The 21,887-nt window shown below is 34.8% G+C and overlaps 1 protein-coding gene across 3 annotated transcripts in view; it reads left to right on the forward strand.

Moving 5' to 3' along the window:
• The window catches only part of si:dkey-246g23.2, an 85,666-nt gene that overhangs the window by 47,530 nt on the left and 16,249 nt on the right, over nt 1-21,887 (forward strand). For all 3 annotated transcript variants that reach the window (XM_073929917.1, XM_017352034.4, XM_073929918.1), the window contains one exon: nt 13,021-13,237. In XM_073929917.1, the coding sequence (XP_073786018.1) occupies nt 13,021-13,237 (217 nt within the window). The remainder of the gene's footprint in view (nt 1-13,020; nt 13,238-21,887) is intronic.

Raw genomic sequence — 21,887 nt, forward strand, 5'->3', positions numbered from 1 at the left:
CGTGCATTAAACCAATCAGAGTCTCATCTCTCATTCCCTTTAAGAGCGAGTTGCGTCGAGCCATGGCACATTTGCTATTTACATGGTGGACTTTGTAAGTGGAAAAACTGAAGAAAAACGGTTAAACAAACCATCTGTGGCACGAGTATAAAGAACAAATTCTAATTTACTTTCTCTTTTTTTTTAATGTGGTGAAAATTATAGTTATATCCAAACACACGTCCTGTTCTTATGCCCCATATGGGGATGCAGACGTCTCCAAAACCCGACAGGTGGACAAATCTAAACTTGTTTTTATTAAAACAAATATAAATATCCATATAATAAATAACACTATTAATAGTAATAACAAATGCAAGTTGTCATGAATAAACTGACAATTTTATATACAGTTGAAGTCAGAATTACTACCACCCCCCCTTTCCCCAGATTTTATTTATTTTTTTAATATTTCCTAAATGATGTTTAACAGAGCAAGGCAATTTTCATAGTATGTCTGATAATATTTTTTTCTTCTGGAGAAAGTCTTATTTGTTTTATTTTGGCTAGAACAAAAGCAGTTTTACATTTTTTTAAAAAACATTTTAAGGTAAAAATTATCAGCCCCTTTAAGCAATTTTTTTTCCCGATTGTCTACATAACAAACTATCGTTATAAAATAACTTGCCTAATTACCCTAACCTGCCTACTTAACCTAATTAACCTAGTTAAGCCTTTAAATGTCCCTTTAAGCTGTATAGAAGTGTTTTGAAAAATATCTAGTCAAATAGTATTTACTGTCTTACTGGTTTTTAAAATTATGCAGAAAATAATAGTTTTTTAACATTTTACAAACCGCGCCAAACACGTCTTGCATCATATTGTGCCGGGCGTATGATAGGGCCCTATGTGCCTGTGCCCAAATGGTCTAGCAGTCCACCTATGTCTTGGTTGTCAAAACCTCACACATGCTTCTAAATGGAACATGTAACTGTCACAAAAACTGGATTTGTGAAGTTTACTGATGTAGTTTCAATTTTATTTTGTTTGTATAGCACATCTAAAACACAATACTGACATAAGTGCTTTACAGTATAATAAAATCAACAGATAGAAAAGTATATAAAGATATTCATAAAGATATAAAGATAAAAATAGAAACATGTATAAGAGATGCAAAACAGCAAAAAATAATCCTAAAAGGCCGATGTAAACAATTGGGTTTTTTAAAGTGTCAATCACAGACAACACACGTTCACCTCTATGCATCAGTTTGGAGAGCAGAAATAACAGGTTAAGTAGAAGTAGGCTATAATGTTAGATTTTTTTAAAAACTTACACTTACAAACATTTTAGGCTTTTAAATTTCTGTAGTCATCTAAACGATCAGCTAAAATGCATAAAAGTTGTTTTGTTTTTGGTGGAAAATGGTGTCATACATGTGCCCTCATATTTTTCTCAGTTTTATTGCAGCACATAATCAAGTATTCGGAGCATACCAGATACATGTGCATGCTCAAATTAATATTCATGATCATGCATGCAAAATGAATTGGAGTATAAATAAACTCTTGTGGGATTCTCTAAGCTGGACATCTTCCTCAGCGTAGCCTTGAATGGCTTTGAGGGTGCAGCTGATGGGCAGAGTCCAGCACAATTACAGAGCCCAGACAAGCATCTGCCACACAGGGCTCTGGCCTTCATCCAGGCACGGACAGAACGTAAGAAAAGCCTCATTAGGTTGCAGACCCTGGGCACAGGGCCATAGTAAGAGACCCGGAAGAGATGTTCTGGGTCCAAAATCAAATACTTTCATATTGTATCTAGTGTAAAACAGTATGGGAGCCAAGTAGTACACTGAAAAAATCATTCATTGGATTTACTACATGTTCTTAAGGTAAGTGGTTGCAAACAATGTATGGGTTGAATTTAGACAAACACATTAAATTATGTTCAACTTCATTTGTTGTTTAAATTTAGCCCATATAAAGTATCTTACAAAAAAAAGGAATTCAAATGAATCATATTTTCAGTGTATGCCGGAATTCAAAGTATTGGAAAAAAGGGAGGCGAGAAGTATGACCTTATGACCTACTAAGATAGATTTTGTAGTCCACATCTGATGGAAATTTACCATCCCAATAGGCCATGTGAGAGTTCATGTGATAATGATAAATGGCATGTTGTAGTACGTACCAATTTCATTCATACTTCTCACACTCAAGCACTCCACTACTTATTTAACATTACACACATGAACATTGCACATACATGCATTTTGAACACCCACTGGACACTGTTGAACATTAATGCAAATTTTCACACACCCTGAGCATATATCGTTTAGTTCTAGTGTCCTCCACAGGTGAGTGGGCTTGCCAAACCACCTATAGGATGCACTCCTTTCTCTCTTTTGCACCGGGCACTTTGTTAGAAACACTTGTATGTTTCTGTGTGTACAGATAGAACTTTTATATTTTTATACTTTGTACTTTTTTCCAAAATCACATACTCTATATCGAAAGTCTTTAAATAGTTTATATTTACTTTTATTGTATATTGCATAGCTTCTATTTCTACAAATTTACATTCTTTTTTTGTTATTATAACTGTTGTTGTTGTTATTATTCTTAAGGTCACGAGTGGTTTTGTAAGCATTTCACTGCATATTATACTGTATGATTCTGTATGTGGCAAATACAATTTGAAATGAGCTGAACAAACACAATTCTTTAGATATTTATCAGACAACTTAATTGTTTTATTTTCAATCGTCTTAAATTTGTTAAGTTAACTATCGATTTGTGTTGGGACACCATGAATGGATTGTGTGGAACCTTGACAGTGGTTCCACACATATATTACATGCTTTTCGGTTAACCGTTGGGAAGTAAATTCAAATTCATATATAGTACTTACATTTCACAGTTTTCAGACACAGCAGTGGTTTATTATGATGTTATCATCCGCTTTAGACGTTTTAATTTAGTTTCATTTAATTTATTTTTTTATTTTATTATTTATATTATTTTATTTATATCTATTTTATTTATTCATTTATTTATTTTGTTAATTTAAAAGTGTATATATATATATATATATATCTATATATATATATATATATATATATATATATATATATATATAAATATATATATATATATATATATATATATATATATATATAAATATATATATATATATATAAATATATATATATATATATATATATATATATATATATATATATATATATATTTATTTATATATTTATATATATATATATATATATATATATATATATATATATATAAATATATATATATATATATATAAATATATATATATATATATATATATATATATATATATATATATATATATATATATATATATATATATATATATAAATAAATATATATATATATATATATATATATATATATATATATATATATATATATATATATATATRTRTATATATATATATATATATATATATATATATATATATATATATATATATATATATATATATATATATATATATATTGTTTCGTTTTGTTTACCATTGACTTGCATGATACATATGACCCAGGACCTCGGATTCAGCTAAAAATCTGTTTTAATGTTCTATTCAATGTATGTTCAGCAATGGTTAATTTTGATGGACCTTCTCTGTTAGTTATAATCCACTTTAGAGGTTTTTATTGTATTTTTTTTTTCATAAAGACCAGTGTAAAGCCAAAATGTCCTTGTTCGCCTATTAATATTTTTACTTATTTATTTATTATATTTTTGACACACACAAAGGTTAAGGCAGACTTTCCACTTTGAGGTGGAGCTGTGTTTGTAATTGAAATGTTTGATCTGTGGACTTCTGAGGAAAAGGCTGTGTTTTATTGTGCACCTTTATCTTTCGTTTAGAAGTGTGATTGTTCCGTTCTGAATGCCATCAGTGCTGGAACAAGACGTTCTGGGGCATAACAGGGTTAGAGCTCACACATCAGCCTGGATGAAGGACGGTGGCATTTTATAGGCCATTTCTATGGTGTTTGCTCAGCCCACCACTAAGAACATTTATTAATCTGCTTCCAAATTATCCTTTGCATGACTAGTTCAATGTAAACGTGTAGGTTTTTTTAATACCCTTATTATCTGCAAGTTCATTATCTGCTTAGAAAAGTAATAGCAGATACAAGCCACTTGATTTAAAGTATCCCTGCACAAATAGTGCGGCATGAGCTAAACACCAGATTTAAATACTCAATGAGTCATTCTGAGGGTGGGTGAGACTATCAATATATTTTTAATGCAGTTCTGCGCCCAGATGAATAATGAAATTGTTAGAGAATTTTGCTTTATGCTGCTTTTTTCCATACATTAAGTGTCAGTGTTTGTCATTGTGCACCCTATGTGGAAAACTGAATTTGCATAGTGCAGTGTTTAATGTTTAGAGCTTTACTCAAAGGTACTGGTTTGATTCCCAAATGGAACAAGTGGTGATTTATCATTGATATGCCTTTGAGCAGGACACTTAACCTTGGTTGCTCGAGGATGATTGTAGTGCTATTCTAGCGTGACATGCAGGGTCCAAAATTAATCATCAATTAAGCATGTGGCGTTAAGAATTATAGCATAATGTAAAGTTGGAAAATAGACTTTCTAGAAGTTCATTTAAGCAGTTTGATAAAATTTGGAACCCATTAAGAAAATATGGCAGTTCTTGTTCCAAATAAATTATTAATTTCCTTTTCTAAGTTCAAAGTAAAGTGTATTGTGTGATACAGATTGTACAATTTTAGTTTTTGATAAGCCACATTATTATTAACCTTTTTATTTGTTGATGCGTGCACGGTGTCTCAGTGGTTAGCACTGTCATCTTACAGCAAGAAAGTTGCTGCTTCGAGTCCCAGTTTGCCCGTTCGCTTTTCTGTTTGCATGTTCTCCCTCTGTTCGCGTCGGTTTCCGCGTCGGTTTCCTGCATAAAACATACTGTATGCCGGAATAGTTGGTGGTTCATTCTGCTGTGGCGACCCCTGATAAATAAGGTACTTAGCCCAAGGAATATAATTATTTATATTTATTTATGTAATTGTTTTTGTCTTTTTACCGTTATTTTCCATACAATCTATAGATAACAGATAAAAAGAATTGTAGCATAGTACAGTTTCACCACTGTTCTAAAGTTTGGAGTGAGTTAATGTTTTAAAAGAAGCATTGCATCCTCCCTATAGGGCTTATTCATTTTATTTTTCAAGGAAAATAATGTTACAGTTTAAAAGAACTGTAAAACTACATGAATTTGATAACTTCTAGAAAGGCCATTGCAGTCATTCTGACTAGACTTCTTGCTAGATTGTCATATTTGCATTCAAATCGTCTATTAAGGTTTTAAAATTAAGTTTTTGTCATATGATCTTTTTGTCTTTTACAATGCATCCGGAAAGTATTCATAGTGCTTCATATTTTCCACATATTTGAATGTTACAGCCTTATTCCAAAATGGATTAAATTCATTTATTTCCTCAAAATTCTACACACCATACCCCATAATGTGAAAAAAAAAGATTTTTTGAAATTGTTGCAAATTTCATAAAAATAAAAAAATCTGAAAAATCGCACGTGCATAAGTATTGACAGCCTTTGCTCAATATTTTGTTGATGCACTTTTGGCAGCAATTACAGCCTCAAGTCTTTTTGAATATGATGCCACAAGCTTGGCACACCTGTCTTTGGGAATTTTTGTCAAAAGGAAATCTTTTTTCACATTGTCATTTTGGGATATTGTGTGTAGAATTTTGAGGAAATAATGAATTTAATCCATTTTGGAATAAGGCTGTAACATAAAAAAACATGGAAAAAGTGAAGCTCTACGAATACTTTCCAGATGCACTGTATGTAAAAGCTACTTGACTGGCCCAGATATTGCTTTGGATCTGACAAACAGGATGTTGTTTATGAAAGTGTAATTTTCAATAAATATGGATTGAAGCTGGATATTTTGGTAGATAAAAACATGCTTTAAATTGTGAAAACAATTGCAGCTTTCTTTTTTTAACACATTTACTTTTAGATATTATGGGGCTAAGATGCAAATAGAAAAATACAGTAGCAAACGGAAACACAAATACACACCACAAAATGAAAACTGTTTTAAAGCATGACCAATACAACTGTATCTAACATGTTCTAATTGCAATTATTGTTTAGGGTTTTTTATTTATTTATTATTATTTTTAATATAGGCTATTATAATTGTGTTTTTGTACTTTTATAAATGGATCTAATCAACTATCTCTAATTAAGCTGGTATTTTATTATTTTTTGGTCTTTTTGGGGTGACATGGTGGCTCAGTGGTTAGTATTGTTACCTCACAGCAAAAAGGTCACTGGTTCGAGTCCCGACTGGGCCAGTTGGCATTTCTGTCTGGAGTTTGTAGGTTCTCCTCGTGTTCGTGTGGGTTTCCTCCAGTTTCCCCCACAGTCCAATGCGCTATATAGATGAATTGAATCAACTAAATTGGCTGCAGTTTATGTCTGTAAATGAGTGTATGGATGTTTCCCAGTACTGGGTTGCAGTTGGAAGGGCATCTGCTGTGTAAAACATATGCTGGATAAGTTGGCTGTTCATTCTGCTGTGGTGACCCCTGATGAATAAAGGGACTAAGCTCAAGAAAAAATTAATAAAAGAATGAATGGTCATTTTGACTAGATGCACTTTGCAAATGTAAACTGTGTAATGTAGTTGTTTAATCTAATTAATTACTCCCACCCAAAGGTACGCATTTTTAGCATGTAATGAAATTAAATAGTTGATGTTTAAAATTGAATGCAAAATAATCCATGTTATATTACACTTTCAAACAGTATTACTTTATTATTATTATTTATATGACCATTGGTGGAGATCTCTTCCCAATTATCAATTTATTCCTGAGTTTTCCTTAATAACACAACATTCATGCAATTTGTCTTTCTAATTCATGATTTTGGTAAAACTTTATAATAACTACACACTATTAATTAATTCATTAAGCATTGGCAAATAGTTAAATCATAATTTGTTAAGCATTAACTCTACATTAATAGATATTAGTAAGCAGTTTATAAATGCAACTACAAATGCTGTAATCTTGACTTAAAAGTACATGTATAATGTGCTTAATTATTCTGATTGCTGCCTAAGTATTAGTATATGCCTGAATAAAAAGATATATAAATGTTAATTTGCAAAGTTTATTAATCATTTACTTACACAATCTGAATGATGCTTAAAAACCTCAACTATTCTTAAATAACTGGTTTGTAAATAATGCAATATTTATTTTAGTAATGAAAAATGAATCCTTAACAAAATATGAAAATACAATCAAACACATTATACATGCGCTTGTATGTCAAGAATAGAGCATTTGTACATCTCAGAAATAAAGGTATACGCGAGCTGTCACTATGATGGTACCTTTTCGCAAGTTACAAATTTTACCTAAATGGTCCATATTAATACCTCAAGGGTACATATTAGTACCTAAAAATACAAAAGTGTTGCTCTTTAAATTTTTAGATACTAATATGTACCCTTGAGGTATCAATATGAACCTTTTAGGTACAAATTTGTTCTTTTCGAAAAGGTACCACCCCAGTGACAGCTCGCGTAGCTTTATTTCTGAAAGTGTAGCTATATTTATAAACTGCTTACTAACATTTATTAATGTAAAGTTAATGCTTAACAGATTATGAATGAACTATTTGCTAATGCTTAATAAATGATTAATAGTGTGTAATTATAGTGTTAGCTGATTTGATCTGTTCTCCTCTTTCAAGCTGTGAGTTTTCAGATAATATGCTGCATTATTCACACAAACACACACATCCAGACTCCTGACCCTTTACTTTACCATACAGTCATGCCGATGTTTCCTGACAGCGGATGAAACGGCAGCCACACTGCAGCGCCGGTTCCTGTCAGGTGGACGCATGCAAGTAATCAGAACATAAAACCTGCTAAATGACAGCGTGTGGTCTGTGGGCTTTGTGGCACTCAACGTGACACTCGGGTCTGAGCTGTAACAAATAGGGCTATTATTTAGCTATCAATTCTCTGGAGCTGATGTCAGCTCATTTCAGGATCCTGTGCCATCAGTATTGGGGAGAGACAGGTACTCGTTGATCATGTCAGGATGTCTTATATGCAGCGCGTGGTCACTAATGTAGAGAACAGTGCGACAAAGAAGCCTGTCTAAACTGTACCGAGCCTGCTTTGTTTGTGTCTTCACTGATTCTTGACGGACTGGACAAAACATGCTCTACTGTATGTTTGTTGTTGATTTTGACTTTATATGTAAAGGTTATCACTAGAATCTACAGTTTAAGTCAGGATTATTAGTGCTTATCCCAAATATTTACTAAATGATGTTTAACAAAGGAAGGAAATTTTCACAGTATTTTCTATATATTTTTTCCTCTGTGGAAAGTCTTATTTGTTTTATTAAGGCTAGAATAAAAGCAATTTTTATTTTTAAAAACCATTTCAAGGTTAATATTATTTGCCCTCTCAAGCAGTATTTTTTTTATGATTGTCTATAAAACTATTTGTTACCATTGTTATTCGATGATTTGCCTAATTATTTTAACTTGCCTAACTAACCTAGTTAAGCCTTTAATTTGCACTTTAAGCTGAATCATGGGCGTTGCTAGGCCTATTTAAGTAGGGCTGTAGCCCCTCTATATTTCTACTCAGCCCCCCTGAAACTTTTGCAATTAGCTCATAAACTGTATACACTAAATCAGGGGTCACCAATCCTGTTCCTGGAGAGCTACCTTCCTGCACATTTTAGTTGCAACCCTGACCAAACACACCTGTTTGTAATTATCAAGTGCTGCTTTAGGGACTATTAATTGGTTCAGGTGTGTTTGATCAGGGTTGGGACTGAATTCTGCAGAAAGATAGTTCTCCAGGAACAGGGTTGGTGTCCCCTGCACTAAATAATCGCCTCAGTCAGCTTTAAATTTGATATGAAAACGGCAACAGAATTCAGCTCCTCCCCATCTTTTGTTTTTCTTTTGATCAGCAAACCACAGCCATGCACAGCGAGAGAAGGAGGTGTTAGTTTATTGATAAATTGTTATAATATCTGCTTATTTTCAGTTCTTCGATATAGATAACCATCTTAATGTCATGCAGTCTGGTTTTCTCGGCGTTCACCTCATCAGCACAGCTGTTTCCTTCATAAAAAAATGTAACTCTTATCGAACATTTCACTATTTTTATTTAAAATGAACTACCCATATTAAACACTTTACAGTTTGTGTGGCATTAACTATACCATAAGTTGGCACAGAAAGGATTAAACACCGTGACAGAAGCACTTAGAGAATGTACTTGTTTTAACTCTAAATACTGACAGAGATAGAAACATCAAGTGTTGTCTAGTATAAAAAAAACGTATTATTTATTATTATCATGTAGGTGGTGAAACATGTGAATTACACTGTAAGTTTAAATACCGCGTGGCTGATAATTCAGGGGGGCTAATAATTCTGACTTCAGCTGTATCTTACTGTTTATTTGGATAAAAGTTGTCAAATTATCATCGAGGTTGGACTTAAATCTGAAGATTTATCCAGATGCTGGAAAACTTTCTCTGAGATTTTGGTCAATATTGACATGAGAGCATCACACACTTGATTGGATTGAGACCTGGGTACTATAAAGGCCATTTAAGTATGTAAACTCATTTTCATGTAACATGTTCAAGAAACCAATTTCAGTTGTTTTGACTTTGAGCTTTGTGTTGATACATTAAATACACCTTTTCAGACAGAAGAGAAAAGTAATTCAAGCTGTCTGTGTTTCATTATGACTAGGGTTAATATCTGCTGCAATCTGCTCAGATTTATATATGTACCTTTTTTGGGTGTTTTGCAAAAGTGTCAGGGATAGGCAAGTCAATGACCCAAGGTTGTACGATGGTGTCTACAGAAGCAGCTCTTAATGTTGTGTGATCAAGGAATATATTGTGGTCATAAAGAGATGAACATGGTCAACGGTTAAGTACAGGCTATGACACAATGCATAATTGGTACTAAAGTGCCCAAAATGTGCCAAGAAAATCTCCCTTACACCATTATGTTGCTGGCAGCCTGAGCTGTTGATGAATGAATTCTTTCTGGTTGATTGCCCTAAATTTAATTCATTCGTTCATTCATTTATTCATTCATTTTCCTTTGGCTTAGTCTCTTATTTATCAGGGGGGAATGAACCGTCAGCTTTTCCAGCATATGTTTTATGCAGCGGATGCCCTTCTAGCTGCAACCCAGTACTGGGAAACACCATACACTCTCGTATTCACACACACTCAAACACTAGGGCTGATTTTGTTTGCCCAATTTGCCTATAGCGCATGTCTTTGGACTGTGTCGGAAACCAGAGCACCCAGAGGAAGCCAATGAACACAGGGAGAACATGCATGCACTAAATGTGTAATCAAATGTTAGAGTAGAAATTGAGCCTTCTAAGACCAGGCAAACCTTTTCCAGTTTTCCGTTGTCCAGTGTTGATGAGGCAATATCCATGCTTGTTTTCATTTTAGCATAGCATATTCAGAAAAGATTAGATTTGTTGCCTATTGCTCTACAACAACTGTTGTGCTTATAGACAAATGAACTATTATAAAATGCAGAGTTCAATTAGCGGTGGTTATATTGACTGGTTATTAACCATTACCAATGACATGGTAATGGTATTGACTGGTTATTCATTAAGTGTAAGTAAAAAAAAAATATTTATACTATCAATTAAATTATTTAAAATGTCTTAAGTCATTTGGAGGATTTTTTCAAAGTTTACATTGTTTGCATAAATTTAAAAAATGCTATACAAGTCAAAAATTGCTATTAAAGAAAATAAAGTCATAATTATATTTTTTACAGAACAGAGCAAGATAAAAATCTGAATAAAACTGTAGTACAACATTAAATATGCAGTTATGAAAACACAAATTATGTTTTTTGGTTTTGTTAATGTGTTAATCATTGAAGTAAAGCCTTTTGTGTACAGAAAACTCAAAAGCTTGTGTGATTTTGAATTTGATTCAGTAATTTTTTTTTTATACTAATAAACAACACAAAAGAAAACTGACAAATCACATAAACAAAATAAACAATTTTGTCACATTGCTCGAGGATTTCAGCTGGCACTGACAACCTTTACAAATGACATGGCTTCTAATCTGGGGTTGCCACAGTTGAATGAACCGCCAACTTATCCAGCATATGTTCTACGCAATGGATGCCCTTCCAGCTGCAACCCATCACTGGGAAAATGGCTTTAGATATTGCTCAGATTGTTTTCAATTTGAACATTGTGAGTAAATCATTTGGAATTCATCTTTGTTCCCCAATACTGATGCTCAGTTTGAACTTCAGCATAATGGCTTGACCACGTCTAAGTTTAACCCTTGTGTGGTGTTCAAATTTATAACTCAGCCAGTGTTAATGGGTCTGGAGGAACTGCTCCATTTTTGGGTTAATTCAACAAATTACTTCTTTATGTTCAAATATTCAACAGATGTTTACTTCATCCCAATTTCAAGCAATATAAAAGTTATTTAAGCCTAATATTTTCATTACCTTTGTTAGAACACATGAATTAAAGTGCTTCTCGTTTTTTGCCCTATCAGTCCCATTGAACATATTGCCTTACATGCCAGCTTGTACAACACACGAGGGGCAGAGTTTTGTTTTGGAACAGGATGTACTTTTTGCACTTGATCCCTATTTTTTGTATACTGTCCACATTGGGTGCACACAAAGAGTTTTGACACTTATTTTAACCTGGAGGATGTTTGGGTCCACTAGACCCACTATGTAATGTAAATCTGTAGGAGGGTGTGTAACGGAGGCCAGCTAGTGAAGTGCTGTGCAGGTAAACCTCACTCCTCTGACCTCTAAAGGTGCTCTAGGTCTTTAGCCTCCTTGTTAGAGCAACTGACTCCCATGCAGAAGGTTGCCAGTTCGATCTCAGCTTGGAGCGGGTTGGGTGGTGTAGGACCGGCGGGGTAACAGGTGCACAATAAGTTTTCATCAAAAATGTATTCTGAGTTTTATAATGAATACATTTAATTCATTCATTTTTCTGTGACTTAGTCCTTTATTTATCAGGGCTCGCCACAGTGGAATGAACCACCATCTATTCCAGCATATGTTTTACGCAGTGGATGCCCTTCCAGTCGCAACCCAATACTGGGAAAACTGGGCATACACTCTCTCATTCACACACACATACACACACACTATACGGCCAATCCAATTCACCTTTGGCGCATGTCTTTTGACTGTAGGGGAAACTGGAGCACCCAGAGGAAACCCACACAAGCACGAGGAGAACATGCAAACTCCACATAGAAATGCGAACTGATCCAGCCAGGACTCGAACCAGTGTCCTCCTTGCTGTGAGGCGACAGTGGCTCAATTTTTATTTTTCACAGACCTGAAGACCATACAAGGGTTAAATGCTTTAAGTTGTTGCCATGTTATTGGCTGACTATAGATAAATGCATTGACAAGCAATAGAACAGGTGTACCTAATAAAGTGGCCTGTACATATGTGTATACAGTATATATGGATTTCTTTACTGCTGACTCAAGTACAGTTGAGTTCGCGTCTATATTTCGTACAAGATCTTAATCCACTCTTCTGAATGTTTGGCTGTGTTCCCCTGGAGAGCCTGGTCATTAATTTCACGCCTCTCAGGAAAATTGTTGTGAAATGTTGAGTTGTCATAAATGGGTTTCTTTATATAACGGAGGTGCACCGGTTTCAAAGCTCATTTATCTTTTGGTATACAGTAGCATGAGACAGTTTGTGTGAAGTGTTGAGCATTGTGATATGCATACTAATGATGCAATGCTTTAAAGTCCTCTCTTTTTTTCTTGGCTAGTGTTGTAGAGAGATGCATGGAGATTTCTTATTGTCTGTAAATGAAATGATTTTCCTGCATTTTTATTTATGCCTGTTTATCTTTGTCTCTTCTGCAGATTTGGACCTTCGGTATTTTTGGAGCTGGAGTTCTTTTGAGGATTATCTGATGTTTTGCTTCGCCTTTACACTGCTGTGCGCTTTCATAACGTTCCTCTTTTTGGATTGGCTGCTGTTTGTGGAGGCCCTGGGCTCTCAGGCTGTAATGTTTGAAGCCATGTTGGGTCTTCCTCAGCTGCTGCAGAACTACAACAACCGCTCCACTCGAGGGATGAGGTAAACGAAGCCTATACACTGCTATTTATCTTTCATTAAAATGCCTAATTTGGATTTTTTACAAGGATGCATTAAAAATTATACAGTAACAGGCTTTGTGTAAGACTAAATTGGAAGTAAAGTTTGCTGTAAATATTAGGAATGCACAATATTAATATGCAGTTTCATGTTAGAACTATTGTCACGATTGTAGTTTTATCAATAGTTTGTTTAGTTATTTCTAGGCCCACATGGAATCTGAGTGTGCAGAAATGTGCAGATTTTTAGCCCATCATTGAATCTCTTTATTTACTTGTGTAAATGTGTGTGAAGTTATATTTATTCAGCTTTTAAATTAATTCCAGTATTATAATTATTTTCAAAAAAAAATGTTGTTTTGAGTTATTTACAATACAGTTTGTAAAGTAATATTTTCTTTTTCTTTTGGTAGATGTATTATATGATAGACTTGCTTTGTTCGCCAAATAAGTGGATCTAATTGGATTTCCATTGTAAATATTAAATAAAAGGTTTTTTTTTCACATATTAAGTTTTTAGTTATGATACTCCCTAAAACTGCACATTTTTTACAAAATACGTGTGAAGAAATAGCTGCAAATGTCTGCAGATTCTGTCTGCTCCTAGTCATTTGCTGTTCATTTAAAGGTTTTGTTGAAATAGATTTTTTTTTTGTTTTGTTTTAGCTGTAGTTTCAGTTTAAACTAAATGAAAATTAAAAAATATTTTCTGTGCAACTATCTGAAATTTATAAGAGTAAATCAAAAATATACATTTTATTCAAGATGATATAATTGTTATATGAATATTAGATCCAGAGAAACTTATAATTTTATTAAAATATTTCCTAAATGATGTTTAACAGAGCAAGGACATTTTTCTCAGTATGTCTGATAATATTTTTTCTTCTAGAGAAACTCTTATTTGTTTTACTTTGGCTAGAATAAAAGCCATTTTGTAATTTTTTAAAAACAATTTTAAGATTGAAATTTTTAGGCCTTTTTTTTTTGATAGTCTACAGAACAAACTATTGGTGTACAATAACTTGCATCATCACCCTAACCTGCCTAAGCCTTTAAATGTCACTTTAAGCTGTATAGAAGAGTCTTAAAAAATATCTAGTAAAATATTATTTACTGTCATCAGGGCAAAGATAAAATAAATCAGTTATTAGAGATAAGTTAATAAAACTATAATGTTTAGAAATGTGTTGAAAAAAATCTTCTCTCTGTTAAACAGAAATTGCTGGAAAAAAAATAAACAGGCTAATAAATCTGACTTTAACTGTATATATATATATATATATATATATATATATATATATATATATATATATATTTTTTTTTTTTTTTTTTTTTTTTCTCTCTCACACATATATAGGCTTTTTACTATAAATATTTTATTCATTCATTTATTCATCCATTCAGTTTCTTTTTTCAGCTTATTCCCTTTATTAATCTGGGGTCGCCACAGCGGAATGAGCTGCGGCTTTATCCAGCATGTTTTTACAAGAAGAACATGCAAGAACATGCAGACTCCACACAGAAATGACAACTGACCCAGCCGAGGCTCAAACCAGCGACCTTCTTGTTTTTAAATATTTCCCAAAGGATAATTAACAGGCCAAGAATTTCAGGGGGGCAAATAATTCTGACTTCAACTGTACATATGTTTTTTTTTTTTTATTTATTTATTTTTTTTTTTTACCTAACTCTGAGTTAAAGTGTAGCTTCATTATTTCTTGAACAACCACGTTAGAAGGCCTCGCCCATGTTCCAGCATGACAATGCAAAGATTCACTGGCCTCACACTTTAAAAGGAGGCTTCATGTGTACAATTGGTTAGACCACCAGTTGACCTGAACCCCAAATGTCTTGAGATGTGTTTAAGAGTGGTTCAGTCAATGCTATGAGTCTTTGCTTACTTAAATCCAAACAAATACTTTTTTAGACTAGAGAGCAGACATTGAGTATGATTACATGGACAACAATAAACTGATTTTAATACGATTAAGACAATACTCTGATTAAGAGTCTACCATGTAAACAGTGATTTTTAATCAATTTAATCCAATTAAAACAGAAACAGAAATTGAATTAAGACATGGAGTATGCCGATTTTAGTCGCATTATTGAAGTGCAGTACAGACATGTAAACACAGCAATCAAACTATTACTGTCGTGTAGGATTTTCCCTGCATTTTGCGACAGGATAGTCTATACACACACGGCTGTTTGACACTATTCTCTGCACCTACCGAGTTAGCATCACAAAATTCTTAACTCGTTTTTTTCCCATATGGCAGGCGGTATTAAATTCCATTAAAACAACACTTTTCCAGCAGTTTCTCGCATCCAATATCTCATTTGTCATAGGGGCATGCATGAAATGTTCCTGAATGAAAGTGAAAGTGCTAAACTGCAGTTAAAGTCCACAAAATAAAAATAAAACACCCGAAATTACATGAAGCTGGAGGAAATGTGGATAGCATGGAGACGCAATGACGTTAATCGAATGATGTGCTATAACAGGTAAAACGGGATCATGAAAATGTAAATGTAAAGACTTTGATCATATCACTGTCTTATTCAGATTAAGGCACATAATGATTAGTGATGTCCATGTAAACATAGTCTATGTCTATTCATTACAATATATTTCTGCTCATGTTGAGCAATCACAACTTCAACCCCGTCTATGTATGTTATGCTCAACATATCACCCAAAACACCTATCCTAATCTCTCGTGGCAGTTTTTGCTCATCAGTTGCCATAACAAGTAGAAGGTGAGAAGGTTAAATTCACACAGAGTACTTGTTTGCAAGACATGCCTAACCCAGGACATCACTCATTACAGGCGCATCATGATGATAATTAATATTAGACAGCTAATGAGCTTGTTAATTGATGTTACAGCCCACTCTGCTCAAATCTGAAGACTCGATAAAACAAAGATGACATTAGTGGTACTTTCTGAAACCCAAAAAAAAACAAAAAAAGCCTGAAATGAGAGCCAGAAAGTATTTAGAGTAAAGCTAATATCTTTAGCCCCGGGCTTCAGTCAGCATAATAATCACAGCTCAATATCAGCTTCACTTCAGCTGAAGCCAGCTCTTTTTATTTAAAAAAAAAAGAGAAAAAGCCCTTCATCTCATGGTCTGCTCCAGAGAACTCAGTGTGACACACGCTCGGGGCTCGTCTTTATGAGCCAAATTAAACATTGTGAGCACAGTTTAGGCCAAGAGAGGGAAAATGGGAGCTAATGTAAATGGCGTTTCTGCCGGAAATCCATCTTTTTTTGAACACAATGAATGTGTCACTGCCATCCTGTGTAGTGTGTAATGTCTTTGCCCTTGATGTGATTTTAGAGTGTCCGCAGGCGTCGGCGGCTCTCGACCGATCACAGCACTGACATCTGTGTTTCTTTGCCTATGCGTGTGAATTTATTGTCTGCAAAGCCTTTGGAGACTGTATTTAAATAGCCGTCCTTCAAAATCTATGAGTGAAGATATCTTTCACTAAGACGGCATACCAGTGTTTTTGTGTGCCTGCAGGTTATTATGTATATACATCAGCATATACACACACACACTGGCCACTTTATTAAGTACACTGCTCATCAACACAAGTTTCTTACCAGCCAATCACATGGCAGCAACTCAATCAATTTATGCATGTAGACAGTGTCAAGCCAATTTGCTGCAGTTCAAACCAAGCATCAGAATGAGGAAGGAAGGTCATTTAAGTGACTTTGAATGTGGCATGGTTGTTGGTGCCCAGCAGGCTGGTCTTAGCATTTCAGAAACTGCTGTTCTACTTAGGTTTTTTATGCTCAACCATCTCTAGAGTTTACAGATAATGGTCCAAAAAATAGAAAATATCCAGTAAACAGGAAACTGAGGCTACAATTCGCACAGGCTCATCAAAATTGGACAATAGAAGATTGGAAAAATGTTGCCTGGTCTGATGAGTTTCGATTTCTGCTATATATTTTGATGGTAGGGTCAGAATTTGGCATGAAAGCATGGATCCATCCTGCCTTGCATCAATGGTTTAGGCTGCTGTTGGTGGTGTAATAGTGTGGGTGATATTTTCTTGGCACACTTTGGGCCCATTGTTACCAATTGAGCACCTTGTCAATGCCGCAGCCTACCTGAGTAATGTTGCTGACCATGTCCATCCCTTTATGACCATAGTGTACCCATCTTCAGATGGCTACTTCCAGCAGGATAATGTACCATGTCATAAAGCGTTAATCATTTCGGACTGGTTTCTTAAACATGACAATGAGTTCACTGTACTCAAGTGGCCTCCACAGTCACCAGATCTCAATCCAATAGAGCACCTTTGAAATGTGATGGAATGGGAGATTCGCATCATGGACGTGCAGCCGACAAATCTGCTGCAGCTGCATGATGCTATCATGCCATTATGGACCAAAATCTCTGAGAAACATTTCCAATATCTTGTTGAGTCTATGCCACGATGATTAAGGCAGTTCTGAAGGCAAAAAGGGGTCCAACCTGGTACTAGAAAGGTGTACCTAATAAAGTGGCCGGTGAGGTATAAATATCTATTGAACCCCAAGACTGCACTTTTCAATCACTAAAATAATTAAATAATAATAATAGAATCGTTAATGTTAGAATAAGAGTTTACCCACAAATTATCACTCTGTCAGCATTTTTTCATCCCGAAAAAAAAAAAAAACATTGTGCCAGCATTGACAGAATTGGGTTCAATCTGTTAAAGTCTACAAGATCTTCAGTGGGGAAAAAAAGGGGGTTTTGAATAGTTGAGAAATTACAGAGTTTTGTTTGACTTTAGGGCACTCAAAATGTAATTAACAGGCTTAATGGACCACTTCTCTACCTAGTGAGCAAGATACAGGCAGTGTCTTAGATCTGAACGAAGCTCAATCCATAATTTAACCCAGGGATGAGTTCTTAATGAGGTTATTATTAAATGCACCAGTTCAGACAGAAGAGAAAAGTAATGCAAGCTGTTGGTGTTACATTGCGACTAGTGTTAATATCTGCTGCAATCTGCTCTGATTTGTATGTATATGTACTTTTTTCTGTTTTTACTGTCAGGCAAAGTCAAATCAATGACCCAAGGTTGCACGATGGTGTCTACGCAAGCAGTTCTTAATGTTGTGTGTTTGTGTTGCTGTGCCCTTGTAGAGAGAGTTTTATGAGGTATCATGATCCACATCAGTACCTTCACCAATGACATGTGCGGCATTGTCTTTAACAAGACCAACCATCCATACCCACCTACAGTCCTTAAAATGGGTCAGTGAATCTGGGAGGGTCCAGTATTGTGCCCTTGAGCCAGACGTTTATTGAACCTGAAGGATTTAAATGGTACCACACCAATCTTGATGACCTTGTTTGATCGTCTCGCTGATCCTGCGTTCGCTTGTGCTGCTGGTTAAATTCAAGATGCTCCAGTGCAGAAACTGGGATAAAGTGAGAAGTGTGTGTCTCAGACTGTGACTGGCATTAATTGACCAGGTATCCAGTGACACAACTCACTCTCCCATGAGGCTTTGCCCTATTTTTTCAGTCCCTCAGAAATCTTGACAGGGGCTTTTTTGTGAGTTAACATTTGTATTTATACACAAAACGACTTCTAATGTTTATGTTTCAGCCTGAGGGGACTGTTTATGCATGTTCGCAAAACTAGCTCAAGCTATTAACTGTATCCCTTAAGCTGTATCTGACAGCCATATTAAGTATGAACATTCTATGATTAATGAACGATTATTTTATCAATAAAGTGTTTAGACTTAAAACACTGTTATAATACATTTAGCCACTAAGCATTGTTCTTATGATGTTTTCTACAAGAGGAAAATGCAAATTACTTCCAAAAACCTGAAGGATAGTCTGTGTTAGTAAATTCAAGGCTATTTATGAAATCCAGGCATAACACTGTATGACAGTGTTTCACATGACTGTTATAGCCTACAGCTAAGCAATCTGTCAGATTGCATTCAAGTTCTAGAGAGAATTATAACTGATAAATTATCCTAAATAAAACATACATTTATAGATATGGTGTATAGAGTTAAAATCAGAATTATTAGTCCCCCTGTTTATTTTTCCCCCAATTTTTGTTTAACGAAGAGCAGATATTTTCAACACATTTCTAAACTTAATAGTTTTAATAACTCATTAATAATAACTGATTTATCTATTTTTTGCCATGATGACAGTGATTAATATTTTACTTGATATTTTATCAAGACAGCTCTATACAGCTTAAAGTGACATTTAAAGGCTTTACTAGGTTAATAAGGTTAACTAGGCAGGATAGGGTAATTAGGCAAGTTATTGTATAAAGATGGTTTGTTCTGTAGACTATCGAAAAATATATAGCTTAAAGGGTCTAATAAATTTGACCTTAAAATTTTTTTTTTATTAAAAACTGCTTTTATTATAGCTGAAAATAAAACAAAATGTTCTTGGACTGTTAAACATATATTTGGGAAAATTAAAAAAAAAATTAATTGGGGGCTAATAATTCTGATTTCAGCTGTAAGTATGTAAGTGTTGCACTTAACTGGGAAATAGAAGCAACTTGAATGGTTTGTGAGCACACTTAAGTGCTCACAGCATGCCATATTATCTAATAATTGTAAGAAATAATTCCAAAAGGCTATTGACTGTCTAAAGCCACAAAACAAAAATACGATGCCGAGTTCAGCGGCTAATCAGCGGGAATCAGCTGACATGACAGTGACCAGCGAGACCTCACTCAAGTGGCCAAGCCCTTAATTATGCATACTTGATATAACTTAATAAAAACTAAATGAATGAGTTATAAAAAAAAAATCACCCCCCTCACAGTTGTCATGAAGGGTAATATTAACTATATGCACTAAAACCATCTCTTGTACCAGGCTGTAAACATGCTTATATCAGTTGTAAAATTGGCCAATTTAGCATTGCAGTCAGTGAAAATCTGGGGTTTCTGGAGCCAGCCCCCAAAGGCCAGTCGATGAATTGCAGTTTCAGTTACTTCCGTATTGGCTTCACAAGGGAGAGCAGGAGTTTGTCGCTTGATCCCCACTTACGTACACACATATAATATTAAATTAACTAGTCTACTCTATTCTTTTCACTTCTATTTATTTGTTTTATTCGATCACCTATAAATTGGCATAAATCATTTTGTTGCTTGTTATAATTATTTTTTCTACTGGTTGTGCATTACATCACAATTACAACAATGATTAAATTATCTTCAAAATGTGGTAAAAAAAAAAAGAAATCAAATGACTTTTTAGACTGTTAATTAGTTGAAATCGCCTTGTGTACTAAACTCAGAATACGCAATGAGAACCAAGCTGTTGTCTTTCACCTCATGTCTCTCACTTCTCTCATTTCAGACACCTCCACAGGAGCTCTAAAATCTTTTAAAAGTTTACAACAAAAAAAAAGTTTGCAGCACTCAGCTCAAATGTCGGCTGAACCCAGTTTCAGGGGTCTGGGCTCCATGCTAAGTCAAGAGCGTAGTTAGCATCAGGATCCTGCTGTGTTGATGAAGCCGAGTGCGCTGTAATCTGTCTCACTAACAAGCAGGGACATGCAGCCAGATTCTCCCATGAGACGAGCTTCACCATGGGCCTCGCTGCTCACACAGAGCCCTGATCGGCCCTGATTACCCCTGGGAGTTTCGCGCTCATCGGAAACGTTTCCAGTATTTATAAAAATAAGGAAGCAGTGGATGTAACTTAGCTGTACGGGGTGTCTGGGGAAGGGAAAGTGTCCTCTCTAGCATAGATGCAGTTCTGATTTGTTGTTGCTTTTGTTATGACAACTGGTGGGAGCTATTTGTCTTTCTGTGGTCTGCTTGTGCATGTGATCTACCTTATATTTGCTTCCAATGGTTCTCGGGGATACACCCAGGTGGCAAAAAGTCATTTATCATAGCTAGTGAAGCGGCGTTCATGAAACTGGACACAAGCAGAGTGAAAGAAATGCTTTATTAAGCACAAACAAGTCAACAATGGACTGAAAGATGCTGTTTATTTTTCTTTCCCTGCCAACATAGCAGGTTAGAATGGAATACTAGAAGGCATAAGTACACCTGTTCAACTGTTTGTTAATGCATAAATGCTAAATCAGTCAATCACATGACAACAACTGACTGCTTTTAGGAATGATGTGGTCAAGACAATCTGCTGAAGTTAGTTTTCAGCTTTGTCAGGGTCAGACTTTGGAATAAGTAGCATAAAGGCATGGATACATCCAGTCTTGTATGTTCTTGTTGCTGTTCAGGTTCCAACTGTGATCTAAGGGTGCAGGGGTTATTTGCTTGGTACACGTTGAGCATCAGTAAACATTCTTTAAATGGCGTAGCCTAGATACATTAAGCATTGTTGCTTACCAAGTCCGTCCTATTATGACCACAGCGAACCCATCTTGTGATGGGTACTTCCCTTGATGGATCTGGTAAAATCCTAAATACATTTCTAGAGAGAGCAAAATACTTCTCAGGAGCTACGTTTTTGCCATTTTTGTTTTCGTGAATCCACCTGAGGCCACTGTTTACAAATTTTCAGATCTCAAAATTAACCGACTGATCCCCCACCCTCCTCCTTCCCTAAACCCAACCATTAGTGTTTTCAAAAGCAACGATTGAC

Source organism: Danio rerio, chromosome 18 (assembly GCF_049306965.1).
Source record: "Danio rerio strain Tuebingen ecotype United States chromosome 18, GRCz12tu, whole genome shotgun sequence".
NCBI classification, from domain to species: Eukaryota; Metazoa; Chordata; class Actinopteri; order Cypriniformes; family Danionidae; genus Danio; species Danio rerio.